General features: G+C 50.5%; 1 protein-coding gene across 1 annotated transcript; it reads right to left on the minus strand.

Moving 5' to 3' along the window:
- Window positions 1-6,202: 6,202 nt before the first annotated feature.
- LOC109782499 (adoMet-dependent rRNA methyltransferase spb1) lies at window positions 6,203-18,058 on the minus strand. Its single transcript, XM_020341120.4, has 10 exons — window positions 17,363-18,058; window positions 16,879-16,926; window positions 16,625-16,788; window positions 16,039-16,195; window positions 15,899-15,960; window positions 15,580-15,763; window positions 15,406-15,495; window positions 6,992-7,125; window positions 6,757-6,880; window positions 6,203-6,630 (listed from the first exon to the last, which is right to left on the minus strand). The coding sequence occupies exons 1-10, from the start codon at window positions 17,888-17,890 to the stop codon at window positions 6,427-6,429; spliced, it is 1,695 nt and encodes a 564-aa protein (XP_020196709.1). The 5' UTR covers window positions 17,891-18,058; the 3' UTR covers window positions 6,203-6,426.
- Between the last annotated feature and the right edge of the window lie 778 nt (window positions 18,059-18,836).

Genomic DNA, 18,836 nt, shown 5'->3' on the forward strand with positions numbered 1-18,836 from the left:
CACTACAGCATTTCTGATAAGTATATGTGAATGACATATTGTTGATCGGAAATAATGTAGAATTATTCTGCAAAGCATAAAGGAGTGTTTGAAAGGAGTTTTTCAAAGAAAGACCTCGGTGAATCTGCTTACATATTGAGCATCAAGATCTATAGAGATAGATCAAGATGCTTGATAAGTTTTTTCAATGAGTACATACCTTGACAAGTTTTTGAAGTAGTTCAAAATGGAACAGTCAAAGAAAGAGTTCTTGCCTGTGTTACAAGGTGTGAAATTGAGTAAGACTCAAAGCCCGACCATGGCAGAAGATAGAAAGAGAATGAAAGTCATTCCCTATGCCTCAGCCATAGGTTCTATAAAGTATGCCATGCTATGTACCAGATCTATTGTATACCCTACACTGATTTTGGCAAGGGAGTACAATAGTGATCTAGGAGTAGATCACTGGACAGCGGTTAAAATTATCCTTAGTGGAATAAGGATATGTTTCTCGATTATGGAGGTGACAAAAGGTTCGTCGTAAAAGGGTTACGTCGATACAAGTTTTGGCACTGATCCAGATGACTCTAAGTCTTCATCTGGATACATATTGAAAGTGGGAGCAATTAGCTAAAGTAGCTCCGTGCAAAGCATTGTAGACATAGAAATTTGCAAAATACATACGGATCTGAATATGGCAGGCCCGTTAACTAAACTTCTCTCACAAGCAAAACATGATCACACCTAGGTACTCTTTGGGTGTTAATCACATAGCGATGTGAACTAGATTATTGAATCTATTAAACCCTTTGGGTGTTGGTCACATGACGATGTGAACTATGGGTGTTAATCACATGGTGATGTGAACTATTGATGTTAAATCACATGGCGATGTGATCTAGATTATTGACTCTAGTGCAAGTGGGAGACTGAAGGAAATATGCCTAGAGGCAATAATAAAGTTATTATTTATTTCCTTATTTCATGATAAATGTTTATTATTCATGCTAGAATTGTATTAACCGGAAAGATAATACTTGTGTGAATACATAAACAAACAGAGTGTCACTAGTATGCCTCTACTTGACTAGCTCGTTGATCAAAGATGGTTATGTTTCCTAGCCATAGACATGAGTTGTCATTTTATTAACGGGATCACATCATTAGGAGAATGATGTGATTGACTTGACCCATTCCGTTAGCTTAGCACTTGATCGTTTAGTATTCTGCTATTGCTTTCTTCATGACTTATACATGTTCCTATGACTATGAGATTATGCAACTCCCGTTTACCGGAGGAACACTTTGTGTGCTACCAAACATCACAACGTAACTGGATGATTATAAAGGTGCTCTACAGGTGTCTCCGAAGGTACTTGTTGGGTTGGCGTATTTCGAGATTAGGGTTTGTCACTCCGATTGTCGGAGAGGTATCTCTGGGCCCACTCAGTGATGCACATCACTATAAGCCTTGCAAGCATTGTAACTAATGAGTTAGTTGCGGGATGATGTATTACGGAACGAGTAAAGAGACTTGACGGTAACGAGATTGAACTAGGTATTGAGATACCGACGATCGAATCTCGCGCAAGTAACATACCGATGACAAAGGGAACAACGTATGTTGTTATGCGGTTTGACCGATAAAGATCTTCGTAGAATATGTGGGAGCCAATATGAGCATCCAGGTTCCGCTATTGGTTATTGACCGGAGACGTGTCTCGGTCATGTCTACATTGTTCTCGAACCCGTAGGGTACGCACGCTTAAAGTTCGATGACGGTTATATTATGAGTTTATGTGTTTTGATGTACCGAAGGTAGTTCGGAGTCCCGGATGAGATCGGGAACATGACGAGGAGTCTCGAAATGGTCGAGACATAAAGATCGATATATTGGACGACTATATTCGGACATCGGAAAGGCTCCGAGTGATTCGGGTATTTTTCGGAGTATCGGAGAGTTACGGGAATTCGCCGGGGAGTATATGGGCCTTATTGGGCTTTAGGGGAAAGAGAGAGGAGAGGCTGGGCGCCCCCCAAGGCCTAGTCCGAATTGGACTAGGGGGAGGGGCTGCGCCCCCTCCTTCCTTCTCTTCTCTCTCCCCTTTCCTTGACTCCTACTCCTACTACTTGGAAGGGGGGGAATCCTACTCCGGTAGGAGTAGGACTCCTCTTAGGGCGCGCCATAGAGAGGGCCGGCCCTCAATCAATATAAGTGATATGATATGGCCATCATCATCTTGTGCTTGTGATCTCCATCTCCGAAGCACCGTCATGATCACCATCGTCTCCGGCGCGACACCTTTCTCCATCATAGCATCATTGTCGTCTCGCCAACTATTGCTTCTACGACTATCGCTACCGCTTAGTGATAAATTAAAGCAATTACAGGGCGATTGCATTGCATACAATAAAGCGACAACCATATGGCTCCTGCCAGTTGACGATAACTCCGTTACAAAACATGATCATCTCATACAATAAAATATAGCATTATGTCTTGACCATATCACATCACAACATGCCCTGCAAAAACAAGTTAGACGTCCTCTACTTTGTTGTTGCAAGTTTTACGTGGCTGCTACGGGCTGAGCAAGAACCGTTCTTACCTACGCATCAAAACCACAACGATAGTTTGTCAAGTTAGTGATGTTTTAACCTTCTCAAGGACCGGGCGTAGCCACACTCGGTTCAACTAAAGTTGGAGAAACTGAGACCCGCCAGCCACCTGTGTGCAAAGGATGTCGGGAGAACCAGTCTCGCGTAAGCGTACGCGTAATGTCGGTCCGGGCCGCTTCATCCAACAATACCGCCGAACCAAAGTATGACATGCTGGTAAGCAGTATGACTTGTATCGCCCACAACTCACTTGTGTTCTACTCGTGCATATAACATCTACGCATAAATCTGGCTCAGATGCCACTGTTGGGGAACGTAGTAATTTCAAAAAAAAATCATACGCACACGCAAGATCATGGCGATGCATAGCAACGAGAGGGGAGAGTGTGTCCACGTACCCTCGTAGACCGAAAGCGGAAGCGTTATGACAACGCGGTTGATGTAGTCGTACGTCTTCACGATCTGACCAATCCAAGTATCGAACGCACGGCACCTCCGAGTTCAGCACACGTTCAGCTCGATGACGTCCCACGAACTCTGATCCAGCAGAGTTTTGCAGGAGAGTTCCGTCAGCACGACGGCGTGATGACGGTGTTGATGATGCTACCGACGCAGGGCTTCACCTAAGCACCGCTACGATATTACCGAGGTGGAATATGGTTGAGGGGGCACCGCACACGGCTAAGAGATAAATGATCAATTGTTGTGTCTCCAAGGGGTGCCCCCCTCCCCGTATATAAAAGAGTGGAGGAGGGGGAGAGCCGGACCTCTCTATGGCGCGCCCTAGGGGAGTCCTACTCCCACCGGGAGTAGGATTCCCCCTTTCCTAGTAGAACTAGGAGCCCTTCCAAGTAGTAGGAGTAGGAGAGAAGGAAAGGGAAAAGAGAAGAGAAGGAAGGAGGGGGCGCCGCCCCTCCCCCTAGTCCAATTCGGACTAAGCCTTGTGGGGCGCGCAGCCTCCCCTCTCTCTTTCCCCTAAAGCCCAATAAGGCCCATATACTCCCTGGCGAATTCCCGTAACTCTCCGGTACTCCAAAAAATACCCGAATCACTCGGAACCTTTCCGATGTCCGAATATAATCGTCCAATATATCGATCTTTACGTCTCGACCATTTTGAGACTCCTCGTCATGTCCCCGATCTCATACAGGACTCCGAACTACCTTCGGTACATCAAACCACATAAACTCATAATACAAATCGTCGCCGAACGTTAAGCGTGCAGACCCTACGGGTTCGAGAACTATGTGGACATGACCGAGACACGTCTCCGGTCAATAACCAATAGCGGAACCCGGATGCTCATATTGGCTACTACATATTCTACGAAGATCTTTATCGGTCAAACCGCATAACAACATACGTTCTTCCCTTTGTCATCGGTATGTTACTTGCCCGAGATTTGATCGTCGGTATCTCAATACCTAGTTCAATCTCGTTACCGGCAAGTCTCTTTACTCGTTACGTAATGCATCATCCCGCAACTAACTCATTAGTCACATTGCTTGCAAGGCTTATAGTGATGTGCATTACCGAGAGGGCCCAGAGATACCTCTCCGACAATCGGAGTGACAAATCCTAATCTCGAAATACGCCAACTCAACAAAGACCTTCGGAGACACCTGTAGAGCACCTTTATAATCACCCAGTTACGTTGTGACGTTTGGTAGCACACAAAGTGTTCCTCCGGTAAACGGGAGTTGCATAATCTCATAGTCATAGGAACATGTATAAGTCATGAAGAAAGCAATACCAACATACTAAACGATCAAGTGCTAAGCTAACGGAATGGGTCAAGTCAATCACATCATTCTCCTAATGATGTGATCCCGTTTATCAAATGACAACTCATGTCTATGGCTAGGAAACATAACCATCTTTGATTCAACGAGCTAGTCAAGTAGAGGCATACTAGTGACACTCTGTTTTGTCTATGTATTCACACATGTATTATGTTTTCGGTTAATACAATTCTAGCATGAATAATAAACATTTATCATGAAATAAGGAAATAAATAATAGCTTTATTATTGCCTCTAGGGCATATTTCCTTCATGATCCGGCCATGCCGAAGAAAGAGTGTCAGATCCAAAGATCTTGTGAGGCCACGGCCTCAAGTATGATAGTGCAAGCCCTAACATGGCCCTTATCTGCCCTTGCCAAGCAGAAGAGCAGTTCTTACACTCCCAGTGCATGCATTCTATGCCGCCAAGCATCCCTGGGAAGCCCCTGTTGGCATTCATCGCCAACAAGCGGGCTATATCTTGAGCAGTCGGCTCTCTCAAGTACTCAGGGCCAAACACAGCAACACAGTCTTGCAGAACTTGTACATGGAGGCATGTAGACTCGCTCATACGGACGTACTCATCAATGAGATCACCAGGCACTCCGTATGCAAGCATCCGGATGGCTGCAGTGCATTTCTGATAAGATGAGAAGCCAATCTTTCCAAGGGCATCCTCATTGCACTCGAAATAATTATCGTATCTGACCACCCCCTCTCTAATACAGTTGAAAATATGCCTACTCATACGGAAACGCCGCCAAAATTTCTGATGTTTGAACAGCGGGTTGGTTGTGTCCAAGTAGTCCTTCCAAAGAAGGAAATGGCCACTCTCTCGGTTGGGATTCAACGGTAGAAGGTGCCCTGGGATCGAGCCACGAAACAACGACCGCTGCCTATTAAGGTGGTCATGGACCGACACGGCAGCCAAGATCTCCTCATCATCATCAGACGAGGAATCGTCGGAGTCGCAAAGGAAAATGTGGAAAAGTACTCGTCGGCGGAGTCCATTTTGTACCTTGGCAAACTGTCAAACAACTTGCCGGCGTCGACGAAGAAGCCGGCCGGTGAAGAGACACGCGCCTCCCTTGGACCAGCTGGCTGGCCTGGCGGCGCCGGGACAGCGGGCGTTGTCGGACGAAGGAGCTGGCCGCGCTCGGGGAGGCGGCTTCCTGCTCGCGGCGGTGTCGGGGGTGGGGTGGGAAGCTTCGGTGCCCCGGCAGTGAGGCGGTGGTGGCGGCGACGTGGGAGGTGGCGGTGTTGGGGGGGTGTCGGCACCGGCTGCTAGCAGAGGCACCGGAAAATGGGCGGTGAGGGCAACGGGGCGGGGCGGGCGAGGGTTTGCTCTCGATATGGGGTGGGAGGGGATTGCCAATGTACTGGCGGCTAGCGAGCCAGGAGGAGTAGGCGTGCACCGCGCGCATCCGCGCTGACGCAAATGAGGCTCAAAATTGGGTCGAGAATGGATCGGCAGCGGACAAAAAGCGGACGCGCGTCCGTTTGGGTCGGCGCGTTGGACCGACTTTTCTGATCACCCCAATCAAAACGAATTCAAGCTGCTCTTGTTATTTTGATGTCTAGATATATTTGAGTGGGTCTAATCGTGTGGCTCTAATTCTTTCAGGTCATTGTGTGTATATTATAGATGGGGTGCGGCTAGGAAAGATAATGTTTGCTTTTTTAATTATTACAATTGGAATTATCTGTCCTTTCTAGAATCTGGTATTATCTGTCCCGATAAATACATAATTCCAGGAGTAATAAACAGGTGTAAATTAAATAAAGTATAGATATAATTGGAATTGTAGAAGCAAATACCAGTTTACTATACATATATATACATTATAAATAGGTAAAGGTAAATGTTACATAGAGATAGAGATCTATTTAGTAGCGTAGTTGTTGACGATTATTATTACAAACTTTAGCCTCCGTTTGATTTCGGAGAAAATTTATTGGGCTTTCCAGAGCCAGAGGGAGTACAATGTATAAAAAACAACAGCTAGCTATCTGACATGCTGGCTAGCTGGAAATTTCAGCAGGAGTCATGTTTCCAGTTCCTCGGCTTTGCCGGCCTTCTGCCTAGCTTTCCGTCGCATGCCTCCTTTCCGCCTTTCCCTCCTTTGGAGCCTCCAATGCCCACCCTTCTTCCCAGGGCCACCAGCGCCCTTCTTCCCTTTCCCTCCTTTGGAGCCTCCACTGCCCACCCTTCTTCCCTGAGCCGACCCGCTAGACCTGTTGTCCTTCATCTGTGGATCCACCAATACCTTCCCGTTACAATCCATAATGACATGGAATCCCTTCGCAGGGCACATCATCTCTTATTATCAATCCTTCTTGGGGCTAACGATCATGTGAATTAGGGTCAATATTACCTCTGTATTGTCATAGGGATTGGTTTGCTTTGCACGTTTGCTCGGACGTTTGACTTCTCCACACTTTTTAGTCACAAAAGGCACATGAGCTTCATCGAGCGTCCCCTTGATCTGAGCACCATACCTGGTTGTTGCTACATATCAGTGGGGTTTACAGTAATTCTTGAAAATGATATGAAGTTATATCTGACCTGTTTATTGTATTATGTGTGGGTGTACGTGTCTGAAAATTTACCTCTGTTGTTCTTGATCATAATCCATTTCCTCACCAGAGTCCTCATAAGCTTGAGTTTCTTCGTTCTCACTGTTTCTGATGTCTTCTTCCGAATCTAGCAGTGGTGACTCAACAGCTCGAAGTTCTTTTCCACCCTATAAAAAGCACAAACACAAATCTCACTGAGCTCACAAGCACAAAAATATTTAAACAAGTACTACTAGAAGCTAAAAAAGGCATGTCCTACTGGGAAGATAACATAAAAATATCATGATAGAACAAGATTCCCTTCCCCAACTGTGTTACACTGCAACAAAACAGTGATCCGAGATACGGGTAAAAAGACCATATCTTCACCTCTAACGGAAAGCAGCACCCAACGCTTTGTTGAGACACCCCCAATACACGGATGTGTAAACCGTCTCTACAACACCCACCCACACTGGAATAAGTTATCCACTATTTTAAATATTTTTATTTGAGGAAGTTATCCAAATGCCCATTAAATAACCATCGACTTGTATGGAAGGAACTACGATCTGATCTCCTAATGAGAACCAAAAACAAATCCAGGACTTTGCAGCATCGGTGGTGGCTGGATCCATCTCACCAGCTCTGGTCAAGGCCCGGTGTTCCAGCCTCCATCAAATCACATCCATGGCACAGGACAACTTACAAGTGATCAGCTGCTGCTGTGGGCTCAAGCGTTGCACGACAGCGACATGGAGTGATGAGCGCGTCCGGTTCAGCCGGTGCAGTTCCCACTGGAAGCGGAACTCGGGATAGGCCTATTTACAATTTGGGCTTTTCTAGTACTTTTGAGGTTAGTCCTCCCCATTGTGGGCCAAATTACTAAACAATAGGGGTCTTTCTGTGCAAGTCAGCTGAGCACAAAACACGCAAGTCCCATAAAAGTAGGAGTTTATATATGTGGCTAATTACTAGTTCCAGGCTCAAGTCCATCGATTCTTTCCTTTTTTGGTTTTGATCCACTGCCTCCATCCTGATGCAATTCATCTCCCAGATGCCGATGAACATGGCGCGAGGTAGCTGCTGCAGCCTAGCAGATTCACCTCTGCAACCACAACTAGCTGATTAACTGCTGAGGACATAATAGCCTCCCAGTTTTAGTTTCAGCAGTAAATTGTTTTCCCTTTCTACTTGTACTTGTTTATCCGGATCATAAAATCTATCAAGTTATCTGCCAAAGATATTTTTGACTTGTCATCCTCACGTCCTGGTAAGAAGTAGGACGCCGATAACTACCGAACATCAGGTATGTGCACATGGCAAAATGAACGTTTTTTGTGGCAATTTATATTTGTTATGGCAACTTTAGTGGGCAAGCATGGCAAATCTGTCTTAGTTTATTTTTTGCCAGGAAATTGCCATGCTTGTAAACAAAAATTGCCATCCTCACGTCAACTAAAATTGCCATAAAAAACGTTTGCTTTGCCATGTGCACGTACCTGACATCAGGTAATTATCATTCCGAAGAAGTATCAAGTAGAACATGATATTCTTCCTTCTATTTGTTTACTTAACGTGAGAAATTATTTGCTCCGTGGTTGCAGGAATACTAAGTAGTTCAATTTGATATTGGCAAAAGAATGCTTAATATTTGTACGAATTTGTTCTCAGGTTTTTAAACATTCACTCTTCTACTGTGGCAATCTCCATTGCTGTTTATTTAATCCTTCTTTGAAGTCAGAATAGACTCGTTTGTCCAATAAATGCTGATCCCGTGTAATTAACTAAACGCTTATTTAATCACAACCAATTGTTTGTTTGTTCTTTCAGATTTATGGAGTAAAAAATGTTTCAGCTTGAAGGAAGACAAACATAAGAAGCAGCTCAATGTGATTCGCTTGAAGGACAAGAACAATCTGCTTGCTAGTTAAATTGGACTCTTTTACTTGACAGTGTAATAGGGACTGTGTAACCATGCTCATGCTCGAGTGTAATTGCAATAACATTTCACAAGGAATAAAAATGTGGGCTTTTGCTACACTTGCATATGACGATTATATTTATTTATTCAATGACAATTACAACACCTTTGATACCGGCGGTACGTGCCCTCTACTACCCAATGCATATACTTTTTAACTCAAATTGTGAATGTATTTTCAAATTCAAGCAGATTGATTGAATTTGAGTTTGCCATGTCTATCAACCGATTCTATGGTTGTGAAACCCATCTCAAATGTTGAGACGGAGGCTATGGCAACACCTTAGACGGGCGCAAAAACCATATCTAGCATCTGTAGCCACAGTTTTACCCGTTGCTACATTAGTATAAAACCGCCTCAATCGACTATTTTTGCTGTAATATTTGACTATAATCCTATATACCTAAATAGTCCATACCCACTACCTCTATTATCTTAACATGCACACATGCCACCTCATCAAAGGCCCACCACAACATGCATGGTAGGAGCTAGGACCCTACCAGGTCTAGGGCGTAGGTTGTAGGGGAAGGAGGGGGTTGGACGTGGCGAAGCTCGCGGTCGCCGGCAGCAAGGCGCCGTCGTGCGCAAGGGAGGAGGCGGCGGCGCAAGAGCAGGAGGCGGCTAGGGTTAGGGTCCGGCTCCTCTGGGAGCCGGGCAATAGATTTATTCTTATTGCTTAATTATCAAAGAGTGTTACAACTAGTATATATAACCATGATGGAAAATAAAATAGATAACTTGCGGGCTAAGCCCCTAACTAAACCTGCCCAGTGGGCCTCCTACGGGCATAAGTCTGCCCGGTCATAACATCTCTCCCCGCCTGCCCAAACAGCTCGTCCTCGAGCTGAAAGTCGGGGTAGTGCTGGCGGAACTCATCGCGCTGCTCCCAAGTAGCGTCCTCCTCTGGAAGTCCAGCCCACTGAATCAAACACATACCACACCCCGCGACGAAGTTGCGCCTTCAAGACCTTCTCCGGCTCCGGAAGGAGGCGCCCGTCGAAGGTCGGAGGAAGCGCTGGAGGGGCCGCAGGTGGCTCCCCACGGAAGGGCTTCAGCAGCCCCACATGGAAGACGTCGTGGATGCGGGCACCCGCCGGAAGCTGAAGACGGTAGGCCACCTGCGCTTTGCGCGTGGGTCCAGCGACTGCGTAGAGCGATGAAGGAGACGCAGCCAAACCCAATCACCGACCGTGAACTCCGCCTCACGATGGTGGTCGTCGTAGTCGTGCTTGGCCAGCTGTTGGGCCTGAAGGAGGCGTTGCCGGACCTCAGCCAGCATCTCGTCACGGCGCCGCATAAGACCACTGGCCACCTCTGTCCGAGCTGTCGCCAGATCAACCGGCAGTATGGGCGGGGGCGGCCGGCCGTAGACCACCTCAAATGGAGTGGCGCGCAGGGCGGAGTGATAGGAGGTGTTGTAGCAGTACTCCGCCCACGAGAGCCAATCCACCCAAGCGCGAGGACGATCACCTGTGACACAACGCAAATACATGGCAATCACCTTCTTGACAACCTCGGATTGGCCGTCCGTTTGAGGATAGAAGGCCGTGCTCAGGCGGAGCTTCACGCCCGCCAACCGGAAGAGATCGCGCCAGACATGGCCAGTGAACACCGGGTCCCGATCGCTGACGATCGAAGAGGGAAACCCGTGGAGGCGGACGATACTGTCGAAGAAGGCACGAGCCACAGATGCAGCAGTGTAGGGATGACCGAGCGCGATGAAGTGAGCATACTTGGAGAAGTGGTCGACCACCGTGAGAATGACCGATTTGCCGCCCACCTTGGGGAGGCCCTCGATGGAGTCCATGGAGATATCCGCCCAGACCTGAGACAGCACCTCCAAGGGCTGGAGCAGACCAGCCGGCCGGAGTGTCTCCGTCTTGTTACGCTGGCACGTCACACAAGACCAGACCCAGTCATGGACCAAGGCCCGATCACATGGGATGTAGAAGTCGGCGCGGAGACGATGGAGGGTTTTCTGCACACCCTCATGGCCTGCCGAGTGGGCCAGCAGCAGCACTTGGTGACGGAGATCGTCGTGCGCCGGCACGAAGACCCGGCGCCCGTGAAGGAGCAACCCGTCGGCAAGGCGCCACGGCTCCTCTAGCTCACCAGCAGCCAGTTGCTGCTGAAGGAGGGCGTCTGGCGTGGCCGCTATCGCCCGGTGGATGTCGGTGAAGAGAGCGAAAGTAGGCCCCGAGCGGATGCAGAGCGCCGCCCCTTCGAAGTCGCCCCCGGTGGTGTCGTGGTCGACGTCGCGGCGAGACAAGGCGTCGGCCACGGTGTTAAGGCGACCCGGGCGGTACTCGACGGTGAAGTCGAAGCCGAAGAGCTTGCTGATCCACTGGTGCTGCGGCACGGTCGAGAGCCTCTGGTCCAACAAGAACTTGAGGATGTAGTGGTCCGTGCGAATCCGAAAAGATCGACCCCACAGATAGGGCCGCCAATGGCGCACCGCCTACACCAATCCAATGAGCTCTCGCTCATAAGCCGCGAGCTTAAGATGGCGCGCGGCGAAGGGCCTGCTGAAGAAGGCTAGGGGTCCATCGCCCCTGATGAAGGACGGCACCGAACCCTGCACCGGAAGCGTCGCAGTCCACGATGAATGGCCGGTCGAAGTCCGGCATCTGAAGGACGGGCCCTGTCATGAGGGCCCCCTTGAGGGCCTTGAACGCCAAGGTCGCCTCCTCATCCCAGGCGAAGGCGTCGCAACGGAGCAGGCGCGTGAGTGGAGACGCGATGAGGCCAAACTCCCGGATAAATTTCCGGTAGTAGCCCGCGAGGCCCAAAAAGCCGCGAAGAGCCCGAGGTGAATGCGGGGTCAGACAGGCGGCGACGGTCTCCACCTTGTCGGCGTCCATGGCCACCCCCTCGGCCGAGAAGACGTGGCCGAGGTAGGCGACGGAAGGCGTCCTGAGCGAGCACTTCGAGCGCTTAAGGTGAAGATGATGCGCTCGAAGCTCGTTGAAGACGATGGCGACGTGCTGAAGGTGCTCCGCCCACGAGGCGCTGTAGATAAAGAATATCATCAAAGAAAACGAGCACAAACCGGCGCAAGTAGGGGCGGAGGACGTCGTTCATCAGAGCCTAAAAAGTCGCCGGTGCATTGGAGAGACCAAACGGCATGACCAAGAACTCGAAGTGGCCGTGATGAGTCCGAAACGCCGTCTTGGCGATATCATCCGAGTGCATGCGCACCTGGTGGTAACCCGACTGGAGATCGAGTTTGGTGAAGAAGCGCGCCCCATGTAGCTCATCCAGGAGCTCATCGACCACCGGAATAGGAAACTTGTCTTTAAGTGTCAGGGCATTGAGGGCGTGGTAGTCGATGCAGAAGCGCCACGTGTCGTCCGCAAGTCGGACGAGTACCGGCACGGAGAACGGCGATGTGGAGATCCGAATGATGCCCGCGGCGAGTATTGAGTGCACACTGGCGCTCCAGCTCGTCCTTCTGCAGCTGCGGATAGAGGTATGGCCGGACCGCCACCGGCGCCGAGCCCGACAGGAGATGAATGCGGTGATCGTACACCCGGGCAGGCGGAAGGCCCGCGGTTGGTCGAAGAGGTCGCCGTGCTGTTGCAGGAGGTGCTCCAAGAGTGGGTGCTCGGCCTCGGTAGTGGTCGTCTCCGGTGAGGCGCCCCCAACGCCCTCCCACCGGACGTGGCGGCCGAGACGCCAGAAGGACATCGTCAAGGTGTCGAAATCCCAAAGAATGGGACCAAGGGTCCGCAAGAAGTCGACACCAAGGATGAAGTCGAAGCAGCCCAAGTCGATGCCTGCGCACGTGATGGTGAAGTGCTCGTCGCCGATGGTGATGGGCACGTTCCGCGCGAGCCCATGACACCGGAGACGATCGCCGTTGGCCACCGTGACCCGAAGATGCTCCCCGCCCGTCGGCTGAAGCGCTAAGCAGCGCATGGTAGCCTCGGGCAGGAAGTTGTGTGGAGCCCGTATCCAAAAGGGCCACCAGGCGCTCGTCGTGTATCATCACTGGCAAGAGAATGGTCCGCTCATCGCGGATGCCGGCAAGCGCATGGAGCGAGACCACGAGTGCCGCCGCCGGGGCGGCCGCGGGTGCGGCCTCGGCAGCCGCGGCGTCAAGCCCCTCGGTCGGGGCGTCCTCCTCAGTGTAGTCGGCCGTCTCCAAGTAGAAGAGGCGCGGGCAGACATGGCCCGGCGCATAGGGCTCATCGCAGTTAAAGCAAAGCCCCAGGCGCCGACGGTCCAGCTGCTCCGCCTGAGAGAGACGACGGAAAGGCCGCGTCGCGGTCGGGGTGGTAGTCACCGGAGCGGCCGGGGGTGGCCGGACCGGTGCCGGGGACTGTCGGCCTTCTCGAGCTGGGGGTGCCTGCTACTCGACCTGGGCGCGACACTCGAAGGCGCGGGCGTAATACATGGCCGTCTGGAGATCCTGGGGTCCCCGGAGCTCCACGTCCACGCGTATGTGATCCGGGAGTCCACCGACAAAGACGTCGGCCCGCTGCTGCGCCGTCACGCCCGACACGTGGCAAGCCAAGGCCTGGAAACGGTCGGCGAAGTCCTGCACCGTGGAGGTGAAGGGAAGGCGGCCTAGCTTTGCCAGGCGGCTCCCGCAGATCGGTGGCCCAAAACAAAGGAGGCAGAGCTCGCGGAAGCGCTCCCAAGGGGGCATACTGCCCTCGTCCTGCTCGAGGGCGTAGTACTAGGTCTGTGCCGCGCCGCGAAGGTGGTAAGAGGCGAGCCAGGTACACTCCGAGGCAAGGGTGCGCTGCCCGCGAAAGAACTGCTCGCACTGGTTGAGCCAATTGAGGGGGTCCTCCGTGCCGTCATAAGTGGCGAAGTCCGGTTTGGCAAACCGCGGCGGTGTGTGGCGGAGCGCCGTGGCCAACTGCCTCGGAGGTGCGAAGCAGCGAGGACTGGGGCGCCCGGTCAGCATGGCCGCGGCCCGTGTAGTTCCCCGCCAAGCCGGAGGGATCGCTGTACTGCAGAGTGGGCGCCGGCGGGTCTCCCGCCGACGTGTAGACGGGTGGCGGCGATGATCCGGTCAGCCAGGCCGGTATTGGGGACGGCAACGGCGGGAAGCGCACTTGCTGGATCGGTACGCCTCCCTGCATGGTAGACCTGGGCCCCGTGCTGGGCGATGGCGGGGCCAGCTGTGGCTGCGTCGGCACGGACCCGGGTGGCATGGGGGGCGCGGCGAGGGCCGGGGCCGGCCACTATGGCCATTGGGGCGCGACAGCGGGCGGCGGCGGGGCCGGCAGCTGCGGCTGCGGCTGCCCGGACCCGGGTGGCGTGGGGGGGCGGCGAGGGTCGGGGTCAACCATTGCGGGCACTGGGGCGCGACAGCGGGCGGCGGCTGATGCGGCCAGTGGTGATGTAGAGGCCCGATCGGCGGCGCCGCAGTTGCCGAGTACCAGGGCAGGGCTGCTGGCCCAGTCGCGGCGGCCGGCGGCAAGGGCGGCGGCTGCCCGTAGGGCCCGGCCAGGTTGAGGTGCATGCCCTGGACGGCGGTGACGAGATCATTAAGGACCCCGGTGATTTCCGCCGGGGAGTAGACGGCGGCAGGCGGCGCGATGAGGGGCGGCGACTGGCCGGTGGAGGACCCCGCGGTGGAGCCAAGCGGCGCGGTGGGAAGTGCCAGCGGCGCGGTGGAGAGGTCGACAGCGGCGGTGGGAAGCGCCAGCGGCACGATGGAGAGGGCGGCGGTGGTGGACAGCGGCGAGGTGGGCAGCGGCGGGGTGGGTGGTGGAGCAAACATGATCGGACCCAAGCTACCTGATACAAAATTGGTAGGAGCTAGGACCCTACCAGGTCTAGGGCGTAGGTTGTAGGGGAAGGAGGGGGTTGGACGTGGCGAAGCTCGTGGTCGCCGGCGGCAAGGCGCCGGCGTGCGCGAGGGAGGAGGCGGCGGTGCAAGAGCAGGAGGCGGCTAGGGTTAGGGTCCGGCTCCTCTGGGAGCCGGGCAATAAATTTATTCTTATTGCTTAATTATCAAAGAGTCTTGCAACTAGTATATATAACCATGATGGAAAATAAAATAGATAACTTGCGGGCTGAGCCCCTAATTAAACCTGCCCAGTGGGCCTCCTACGGGCATAAGTCTGCCCGGTCATAACAATGCATGAGAAAGTTTTCCATTATTAGTTGATCCCATGCACACATCCCACACCAGCACACATGCCACCTCATCAAAGGTCCACTCAACATGCATGGGAAAAGGTTTTCCATTATATTATGCCACTTATATTAAAAATATTTTTGATTACACAATAATCAAATACAATATATAATTTGTTTTAAAATTTAGTTCATATATTAGTAATTCAACTATGCATGTTTCATACAATCAAATCACTAAAATATATTGCAATCGATTCCTGCAGCAACGTGCGGGGTATTCTCTAGTTATAATAAAGGCTTAACGCCGAAGAGAAAACTTCAGGAGCAGGAATGTTGCAGATGCAAAGATAGACAGATAGGACTATGTAAACAGCAAGATACCTCAATAGCACAAGTAGGGAACAAGTCAGGATCACCATAACCATCTTCTGCAGCATCAATTTGCATTCCCGATGCCTCGTGTGCTTTACCCTGGAATGAAGAGACATATAGCAGACAATTAAATTAATCCCACATCGCAGCAAATATTACAATTACATTTCATAACGGCAATACCCTTGCATGAGGCCTTGATTGACACTTCACTCTCATTCCCTTTCTATCAACAACATTCTTCAAATCTTCCACTTCATGTAAAACTTGGTCACCTTCTCTGCCCTTGTTGTCCGTCGCAGTCCCATCAGTCCTTGGTGTCACCTGTGAACATGACGACAGTGCTTTCCTTACGCGCATGCGCCATCTAACATTGTAAATCAATTTCGTATGAGGTTGACAGGACCAATTTCTGTGGACGCGTAACTAATAGACATGTTTGGATAATCATAATCTAGAAGTAAATTACAAGATAGAAAAGGAACTGAAGAAAGATACTTACTCCAAGAGATGATTGTAGCCATTTTCACGTAGCACAAACAAATATTCACAGAGTTGTTTTATCTGCTAGACAGCAAAGGTACAAGCAACCAGGGTCATAACTAAGACAGAAGAGAAGCTAGGCAGGCAATACTCCACTACCTCATCTGTAGTAAGCTCATGATTCTTGATAGGCAGAGATGCTGGATCGTCAAATGAAATTGTCAAAAAGGAACCAAGAAACTCTAGTGGTGTCTGGGCCTCAGACCATATAAAATCTGATGCTAGACCAGTTTTCCAGAATTCTGTGCTTTCCTGCCTACATAAATAGTATATGATACAAATTTAGAACAGTGTACCTCCCACCAAACTGGACTACAATTCAAACTTTGAAAGTACAGATCCTGAAGAAAAGAACAGCAATGCCAGCTATTTTTAATGCCTATTTACTGCTCTAAAATAATCATGCTTAACTGCTTTTCTGACTTTACAAATAAGCTCATCCTCCCTCTCCCTCTCACTCCCTCTATGTCAATGGCGCACAACATTCTACTGATGCCACAAAGGTATGGCGGAGACCATATGACAAAGTACATTGTGAGGCAAGCCAACACCTTCGCGTGGAGGCGCCATACCTTTGCAGCAGCCAGCAACAATATTGTGACAAACGATATCACATAACATAAGCCACTAAGATATGCAAAAAAAATAGACAAAATCCAGTAATGATGTGGGAAAAAATACCTACCGCTTGCTCTTCTCTGCATCCACACTCAACAAGTGCAGTTGCTTCAAATCAAGAAGTTCTGGTTGAATATTTGCAGGGGCTTTATATCTCAGACAGATAACATAAATTTCAGCAGGCGTGGACCAACTTGCTACAGGTCTACTCAGATGAACACGCTCAAATAGCTGTAAATGGGTACATTTGATGCATTAATAGCAACTTGTATAAAATAACTAGCAAAACAAACACTTTAAAAACCTGTGATCAAAACACACCTGTTTCAGGCAGAACATTATAGCCTTGTAATCTTTACACCTGAAGAACTATTGAAGAGAATAAAAACTGATTTGAGATGTGCACTCACACAGGGGAACAACATCAAGAGTCATAATTTGCATCATAACGGATTGAAGAACTGATGGAGATTAAAAAAATGAGTGTTGCAAGAAGGCATCAACATAAAAACTACCTACCTCCGTAACTCCTTTTTTTCAGTTCAAATTGAACGGCAAAAATGTCTTAAATTTAGTTACGGAGGTAGAACCAAGAAGCTACCAGAAAAAATATGATCCACTATGTTTATCACACTAGGTAAAGTACTGATCCACCATGAAAGCTTAGTTACACTAGCTAATATATTCGACAAACTTTTATTACATATAAACACTGCAACACATGTAAAAAGCATATTTATCACATGTTTGTGTAAGAAGCCTCACATCATGAATTCACCCCGCAAAACAAATACATCATTCATACCTTGGTGATGAAGGTGCCATTGGGGGCGAGGAACATGGTAGCTAGGCGCACGGCGTCCATGACAAGCGCCGACTGCGTGGTTGTGGCCTCCTGCGCAGCCGATGCACTGGTGCCACCGCACACGGAAGGATTTCCTCTCTTTTTCTTTCGTCCAACACCGTCGTGGAGGACGACTTCAAATGACGAGACGCCCCTCGAGTCCATGAGCCGCCGCACGGCGGCGCCGCACCTGGCACTGGCAGTTATGTCTTCCTTGAGAGAGAGAGCGCCGCGGATGGGGCGGATGGGCGCGAGGTCGACGCCGACGACGAAGGGGCCGGGGGCGGCGCGGCTGACGGCCACCTGGACCCACCCCCCAGGCGCGGCGCAGAGATCAAGCACCGCGCGAGCCGTCGGGAGCAAACGGAAGAGCGTGTCGAGCTGGAGCAGCTTGAAGGCCGCGCGACTCCGGTACCCTTGCTCCTTCGCAAGGAGGTCGAACTTGTCCTGCGGCCGCTGTTTCCCGTTGTTCCCCGCATCCATGGGCATGGCTGACGCCGCCGCCGCCGGCGAGAATTCTCAATGGAAGGAGAGCTGCGAACTAGGGTTTCAAGGGTAGCTTCACTCGGGCCGGGCTTGCTTTCTGTTTTTTTTTCCTTTCGATGCAGGCCGCTTCGCTCATTTTGTCCTGAGCTTTGGAGTCGGTTAAACCGCAATGGCCTCATGGGCCTGAGTTCTTTAAATTTAGAGGGGATTAGAGGGGAGTATACTTTCCCCCTAAGATCCATCCTGAGATGGTTTCAGAGTTACTGGAGCCTACTATGGCATCGTGGAACGAAGAGTTGATCAGATTGGTGTTTCTGCCTATTGATGCGGAGGCAATACTGAAGATACCGATATGCACGAGAAATATAGATGATTTTTGGGCATGGCATCTAGATAGGAAGGGCCGCTTTACGGTAAGCTCGGCCTATAAGTTCATGGTTAAAAAGAAGATCACAAGGGAGAATTGGCTAGAAGGAAGAGGTGGTTCTTCAACTTATGCGATGAAGGAGCAGGATTGGACAAGCCTGTGGAACCTAACTGTCCCGTCGAAGATCCGTATTTTCCTTTGGCGTTTGGCCAGGCATTCGCTGCCGACGACGGACGTGCTGAATAAGAGGAACATGTCCACCGGGGACGTCTGTCCTTTGTGCGGTGTTCCTGACTCATGGCGACATGCGCTTATTTCGTGCACTCATGCAAGATGGGCATGGGCATTGGCCGATCCACTATTGGTCTCAACGATGTCTGAAAACGAGGAACCACAAGCAAAAAACTGGTTGTTCCAGTTGCATGAGAGTCTCGAACAGAGCTTGTTTACTAAGATGGTGGTGACCCTATGGTCATTATGGTATGCATGAAGACAAGCAATTCACGAAGGAATTTTCCAATCGCAGGGCAAACCTCATCTTTTGTTGATCACTATATAACCGAGCTGGATCAGGTTCCAAAA

This window comes from Aegilops tauschii, chromosome 7 (genome assembly GCF_002575655.3).
Source record: "Aegilops tauschii subsp. strangulata cultivar AL8/78 chromosome 7, Aet v6.0, whole genome shotgun sequence".
NCBI classification, from domain to species: Eukaryota; Viridiplantae; Streptophyta; class Magnoliopsida; order Poales; family Poaceae; genus Aegilops; species Aegilops tauschii.

Coding starts and splice junctions, on each gene's coding strand:
- LOC109782499 (XM_020341120.4), bottom strand. CDS start 17,890: ATGCCCATGGATGCGGGGAACAACGGGAAACAGCGGCCGCAGGACAAG. Junction 15,764..15,898: donor GGCTACAATCATCTCTTGGA/GTAAGTATCTTT, acceptor TTACAATGTTAG/ATGGCGCATGCGCGTAAGGA. Junction 6,881..6,991: donor TATGATCAAGAACAACAGAG/GTAAATTTTCAG, acceptor AGCAACAACCAG/GTATGGTGCTCAGATCAAGG.